Source organism: Penaeus japonicus, unplaced genomic scaffold (genome assembly GCF_977035675.1).
Source record: "Penaeus japonicus unplaced genomic scaffold, GWHDUDI00000001_assembly GWHDUDI00000033, whole genome shotgun sequence".
Taxonomy (NCBI): Eukaryota; Metazoa; Arthropoda; class Malacostraca; order Decapoda; family Penaeidae; genus Penaeus; species Penaeus japonicus.
Window position 1 is genome coordinate 5,656,468 of NW_028234435.1, and position 7,500 is coordinate 5,663,967.

Sequence of the window (7,500 nt, forward strand, 5' to 3'; positions counted from 1 at the left end):
AACCTTTTTGTCCCTCTTGTGGATAGTCATCATTGCATGTCTTGTTAGAGAGAGACTGACTTGAACCGCAGCCATGACACAGCAGTTACACAGTTACTCGGGTCAGAGCTATGACCGATGGGTGGAACGCAACTCCAACAGCTCTGCGTTTGGGAAAGTCCAGAAGCAGTTCTGGTTCACCAAGAGTGCTGTCATCCGCAAACTTGGAAAGAAGGAGGACGAGCACGTGGTAGCTTCAGATGCTGAGCTCGATGCCAAGATCGAGCTCTTCAAGGCCATAGAGTCCAGCACTAAAGACCTTCAGGTATGAGGGTGTAACCTTGAACTTTTTTTTTTCTGCGCATTTTCTTTCTTACAAAGGATTTTTTTCATCACTAGTGATGTTTTTATTCATTCTCTGTCTGTCTGTCTGTGTGTTTGTCTGTCTCTGTTTCTCTGTATCTCTGTCTTGTTTTTTTTTTCTCTCTTTTTTTTCTCTCTGTGTTACTCTGTCTATTTCTGCCTCTCTTTCTTCTTCTCCCTCCCTCTCATCCTCTCTCTCTCCCTCCCTCTCTCTCTCTCCCTCTCTCTCTCCCTCTCTCCCTCTCTCTCTCTCTCTCTCTCTCTCTCTCTCTCTCTCTCTCTCCCTCTCTCTCTCTCTCTCTCTCTCTCTCTCTCTCTCTCTCTCTCTCTCTCTCTCTCTCTCTCTCTCTCTCTCTCTCTCTCTCTCTCTCTCTCTCTCTCTCTCTCTCTCTCTCTCTCTCTCTCTCTCTCATACATTTGGACGGTTTCCATTTCTGAGATGTTTTCTTTTTAACAGGTACTGCTGGCTGATTACCAGAATAAGATCTGCATTATGGCCCAAGAGGAAAATGCAATGGGAAGACTCCTGAAGGAATATGGAAAGCAGGACAGAAGCAGAGCAGGGAAGATGATGACAGCTGTGGGCAAGAGTCTGAGTTACACAGCACAGCAGCGAGTTGCCCTGAGGAATCCCCTTGTAAGATTATTTCAGGAGGTTGATACTTTCCACACCCGAGCTGTAGAAGACACACTGATCACGGTAACAGAGATGGAAAAGATCCGAACAGAATACCGTGGAGCACTGATGTGGATGAAGAACATATCTCAGGACTTCAACCCAGACCAGTACCATCAACTAGAGAAATTCAGAGAAGTTCAGGCTACTGTCAAGCAGAAAAAGGCAAAATTCGACCGACTCAAGCTGAAAAGTCTACAGAAGGTTGATCTCCTTGCTGCCTCTAGATGTAACATGTTCTCTCATGCCCTCATTGTATACCAGAATAATCTGATTACTTTCTCAGACAAGACTTCCAAAACCCTGAACAATGTAGCTAACAACTTCAAGGGGTATCAGCCATATGACTTTCAAGTGATCAAGGAGCTTGCAGAACCTCCACGAAGACTGGAAGAAGATGGGAAGGAAGAGGAGGAAAATTATAAACTGGATGAAGATGATGACACTTTCTTTAATGCAGAATACCATGATGATCCTGACAAGAAGAAACAGCAAAATAGAGACAAACAAGGAAATAGGAGAACTAACAAAAAAGTAAATGGTGAGAAGAAATCTGACAGTCTGTTGAATCTCTTTGACTGTGCTGATGGAGAAAAGGGTGAGGAGCTTGTTTCCCTTAGTCAAGCAGACAGAGAAGCTCTCCCATGCTCAAAGGACAAGGATTCAAATTCCTCCACTTCACAAATAATGGACTTCCTCACAAATAATCCAGAAGTGCCTGACACAGAGAAGGATACACAACAGATGTTGAAGGAACTGTTTGACAGCCCAGTCCACCAAGCACTGCCTGTCTTTGGAACCACAGAAGTAGCCTCTGGTGCAGCCATAACCCCCACGAAGTCAAATGAGGATGGTGGTCTTCTCCAAGGCTTAAATGGCTTGGAAAGTGACCCTTTCAGTTTACTTCAGAGTCAGTCTAACCAGCAGATGCAAAATATGTTCCTCCCATCACAGCTGCTTGACTTTGGTATGCAGAGTTGGCAGCAGAGCACAGGTCAAAGTGCATCCAACCAACCTGGAGCTGCACAGGCCAATGTAAGCAACACTAAAGGTTCGTCTCCAGGTAACTTGTCACAATCCAGGCTTACTGCAGCTCTTTCCACACCTTCCTCAAACCCAGCACAGAAGCAGGAGGCCAGCAAGTTAGACTGGTACAAGGTGTTTCAGGATATTGACCCACTGGCTGACCCTGCAAGTGCAATCTTCAGCCAAGCCTCTCATGATGACAAAAAATGCTAGTTAGTTGAGTTGTTTTATAGATTATTATTATTTCCCCATATGAAAAAGAGGATATATCCACACATAACATTAACTTACACTTGATTGCAATTTGGATTTAGTGTATAATCATTTCTACATTTGAGTGAATGAGAGATATTATTCAGAACTATATTTTCATTCATGTGGAAATGCTGCTCTTGTAGGTAGATATAAGAAAGTCCATAAAGCTGTTCTGATGCACTGAAGCATCAGAGAACAGATCCTGTTGGCATATATTTCATAATATGGTACGTTCATATTTTAAGGCTTCCAGGTATGATTTGTAGTCTGGTGCAATGATAATTTTCCCCCACTAGTCCTTTTAACCACAACATAATTGGTCAGCTTTCTAGTCATTTAAAATACACAAGGTATATATGTATTAACTATCTGAAGTTATTGCAAATGGAAGATTTTAATAGACAGTGCTGGGGATGTAACAGCACTTTCAAGGGAATTAGTACCTGGTAGTATATAATCTTTTTACCTTCAGGCCAGTATGACATTTTTGTAGATTTTTTTTTTTTTTTTTTTTTTAATTTGGAAAAAAATGCAGTGTTGTTGCAAATAGCTTTTCTTGTATATCTTCAGTCATTATCCACTACTTTTCTTCATTTGTTTTGCTGCAGAAATCTCACCATATGTTTTTCAGGCATACAATTGGTGATGTCTGCATATAGGTGTCCTAAAAACTCATGTGCTTGATTATAAAGATGTGGCTTTTATATATCAAGACAGTTGTTGGAGAGGTTTGGCAGGGAGAACAGATAAAGGGAAGTTATGTAGAATGGCTTATGTAGATGCTCTCATAGTCCTTTTGCTATTTTATTAATTTTGCTACAAAATCATTAGATTCGTTATCTTGATAGTGTCTTCCTTATTCTGATTCTGCCTATATTCGTAAAATCACAGTGACAGTTTCTAGATTTGGAAGGTGGCTGTCTCTAGGAAATCCAGTTCCTTGCAATAAATTAATCTCTATGTTTATAGACTTGAATCACACACTTTTTAACTCGCACCAGTTTGGCCTCAGTGCAAGAAGCCCTCTGAACTTGTGTAGTAATTGATATACTGGTGTGGCTGCTGTGTTCATGTTATGTGATCATGGTGAGAGGGTAATTGGAAAAAGGAATTTGGTTATGATGCATTGCTTTCTTTGCCAGTGCTTATGTAAAGTTATCACACATGTGTTCTCAAGCTGAGTATACCAAATGTACAGTTGATCAAAGAATTTATTACTAAACGATACAGGTGTTTCAAAACACCTTCATTTCTTCCTCACAAAAGATAAAGCTTTATTGTTACATCTGCAGCTTGACCGCTAGGTGCAATATTCCATTTTTTTTTAATGCTAAACTGAGTTGTGTAGCAGTTGACACAAAACAAGGCTTATTTTATGAGATACTTGCCTTTTATTTTTTTTCATTAATCATGTTTGATTTGATGTAATTAATTTAGGGTGAATGGATTTTATGGATATATTTTTTAGGTTGCTGTATGCTAGATTTTAAGATAAATGTGTTGTAACTATGGAAGGTGGTTATAGATAGACTTAAGGAACAACGAATGTTGGCAAGGAGATACAAATGCCATGGCAAGAGAAGCATATCTCCATAAAGCCTTGATGTTATGATTTATGTTTTATAAACATCAGTTCCATTGATTTTGATTATTTTCATCATAATTGCATGAAGATATTGGTTTATTTTATTTATAGTACAATATTATCTAATATATATTAGAAAAAATGTTATGGTTTTTGAACAAATACAAAAATAAAGTGACTTGTTTATTGTTTTAAGAATACTAAATTATCATATACCAAAACATCATGTAGAATTGTGACTCCATTTCATGTAACTTGGTACCTAATTTGGAAAGACATTTATGTTATATACTGACTTTGGATTTGAAGCAAGAACTTTTGAGAAAAACGTTGTGCAATTGTGATAGGCATGCAGTGTTAAAGGTTCCACTTATTATGGATTAAGTATACCAGGCAGTGTACTTACCCTTTGGTCATATTTAACCCTCAGGCTTATATGGATGGATGTATGGTTGGAGTGGGCACTTTTCATCTGAGAGTGCAATGCAATGGATGAGGCATGTGTGTTGCAAGACATTCATTGATCCTTGTATTGGTTGGGCTATTTTGATTTCTCTTCATAGGCTACTTTGATTGTTAAGGGTCTGTGGAGTGGACAGGTCTTGATTTTTTCAGATGCTGGTAGGTTTGTTAATAGATTATAATGTTGACGCTTGAGCCAAATGGTTTTCTTCTTTCTTCTTTACAATACACTTTCTTATTGTGAGAAATCTTCAAACCATGACTGACTTTTTCACAGAGGAAAACTTATTGATAAAGTTATAGTGTTGCATTATTTTAAATTGTTGGTAATTTTAAGGAACAAAATACAAAAGCTAGTCTTAGTTGGTTTTGAAACTGAATTATCTCAGAACTGCAGTATTTTCAGCCATGCTTTATTTATTGATTTAAGGACAGTACCAGAGCCAAAGTATGATGCATTCCTCCTCCTACGTGTAAAGTATGTGTGAAATATCTTATTATGTATTATCTTTCATTTTTTTCTTTAGGAAGAGATTAGTTCAGCCTGCTTCAGGAATTCCCACAGATATATTTTCACCATATATGTATATATAAGTGTGTTAACTCCCATGGAAGCCATGATCATGGATAACTAACGACAGGTAGGCAACCTAGTCCGTGTTGTCCAATGACAGGTGCTGCCAGACTCTCACAGACTGTCTCTTGGGTACTAGATGTCTGTGGTAAGAAAATATTTTCAACTCCTTCCAGAAACTATGTAAGCCTTCTTTGTTTATGTACAAGATGCTGCCAGATGTATGTATGTTTCTCATATTAAAGAATGTTTAATATATATATAATATGTCCTTTTTTTTCCTTTGATGTTACTGTACAATTCTGGGAATGATGGTAATTTGAAATCTCTAGTTCAGAAATGGTCCAGATGATAAGTCTATATTATAACCAAACTGAAGGAAATATTTGTCACTGCTCGTACTGTTATTATCACTATGACTATCACTTTAACTTTTATTATTGTTATGATTGTCATTATTATCATTATTATTATTATTATTATTATTATTATTATTATGAAAAAAAAAAATCAGTGCCGTTGATATTGTTATCATTAATATCATTATTGTGGTGATTATTACTATCATTATTATTATTGTCATTATGTTTGGTATTACTATATAGGTGCATTATTAACACTGATATTACCATTTTCATTTGTAAGATTAGTTTACAAGACGATGTTATTAATACCATTACAGGCATTAATTACTATTAATGTATATTTACATCATCATCATCATTATCATTATCAAAAGTAGTATTAGCTGTAGTAACAGTTGTTGTAATCATTCCAACCCACCTCTTTATCAGGATCAAGACGATAGGAAACTGGTGGGTGATACACACAGTACGATAAAACCAAATTCTCAGGGAAAGACCTCGTTGTTCATCAAATGATGGGGAAGTTTGAAAGGGACCACAATATTCAGTGAAAGTGATATTCTTGACTAAAGAAATGATAACTGACCTAATAAAACAAACATGTCCAACCATACACCATACAATACAGTTTTGATACAAGAATATCCAAGCAAGTGAGGTAGGGAAGCCTTATAGAAATTGATGATAAAACCAAAAATAACCAAAGGTCAAATGAAAAGAAAAGAAAAACTTGTTTGGACCTTTTTTTCTAAGGAAGAGATTTTATGTTGTTATTACAAGGTAGAAAAAAACACTAAACTGCAAAAGGGCCTTGTTAAAATGGACCAGTGAATAATATAATGCTTCATTACTTTAAAACCATTAGTTAAAGAAAGGGACAAGGGAGAAATACCACCGATAACAGCTGAAACTGATTCAGAATAAAGAACTATGAAACACGACAAAACTACTGGAGAGAATGGGGATACTATAGACCTTGTCAAGGGCACATATGACTTGATTAATGATAGTAAATAATTAGAATTAAGAAAGAAACACAGCCATGACTTTTATTAGATGCGAATCAAGCAAGAGAAAAATACGGGATTTATCTGGGTGTTCTATCCATACTATCAAACAAACTTATAGAGAAGAATACAAGTATCTACAACTACCGGCTGAAATTCATTGATTGTGAGATTTTTTTTTTTTCTTTCAGAGAATAAAGAGTCTGAATTCATTACAGGAATTACTGTAGTGAATATTTCCATATATCATAATGTGTAAAATTGAGAAAAATAAAAAGGTGTCCCAGTGAAAGAGGATATTACACTTTGAAAATATTCTTTAGAATAAATTGACCTCCATGTTTGATTTGAACAAACAATGAAACATACACTCTCAGGGATAAATAAAGAAAAGAAAGAAGTAACATTATAGGGATGCATACAGTGGGAGAGCCAAAGGCTGTATTAGGGTTGTTTTAAGTCTCCAAGCCCCCCCCCCTATACACAGCAAATTAATGATTGTGAGACATCCAACAATTGATACCAATTTACTTTCATCCTAGCTCTGTAATGAAGATTAAAAATTGCGATTACTAGCTGTTACCACCCTTTATTTTGATATATATGTTTCATGCTATTAGTATTTCTAATTTCATCAGAGTCTTATTAAATCTTCCTAGTTATATCTGTCTGATGTTTGTGAGATGTAACATAAAAAAGTCTCTGCCTTATTATACATTTTCTATGAACACAATGACATCCTTTCGTTTTCTTTGAAGAATGTAATATGGGGAGAAACTTTTATATTTCTAAAATTTGGTTCATGTAAGCTAAGTTGAATAAATGAATAGGTCAGAACCAGTGGCGTGTGTGTGAGGTGTGTGTGTGTGTGTATGTATGTGTGTGTGTGTGTGTGTGTGTGTGTGTGTGTGTGTGTGTGTGTGTGTGTGTGTGTGTGTGTGTGTGTGTGTGTGTGTGTGTGTGTGTGTGTGTGTGTGTGTGTGTGTGTGTTTTATATTTCTAAAATTTGGTTCAAGTAAGTTACGTTAAATAAATGAATAGGTAAGAACCAGAGGCGGAAATGAGGTGTGTATGTGTGTGTGTGTGTGTGTGTGTGTGTGCGTGTTGTATGTGTTGTATGTGTGTATGTATATATGTGTGTGCGTGTGTGTGTGTGTCCGTGTGTGAGTGTGTGGAGGGCAGGGAGCACATTTTCATCCATTTCAGGA

At 36.7% G+C, this 7,500-nt stretch overlaps 1 protein-coding gene across 2 annotated transcripts in view; it reads left to right on the forward strand.

Moving 5' to 3' along the window:
- Positions 1 to 5,185, forward strand: part of ICA69 (islet cell autoantigen 1-like protein) — a 9,463-nt gene extending 4,278 nt beyond the window's left edge. For both annotated transcript variants that reach the window (XM_043022556.2, XM_086556795.1), the window contains 2 exons: positions 1 to 304; positions 800 to 5,185. The exon at positions 1 to 304 is cut by the window's left edge and continues 56 nt beyond it. In XM_043022556.2, the coding sequence (XP_042878490.1) occupies positions 74 to 304; positions 800 to 2,257 (1,689 nt within the window). In that variant the 5' untranslated portion in view covers positions 1 to 73 and the 3' untranslated portion in view covers positions 2,258 to 5,185. The remainder of the gene's footprint in view (positions 305 to 799) is intronic.
- Positions 5,186 to 7,500: the final 2,315 nt, after the last annotated feature.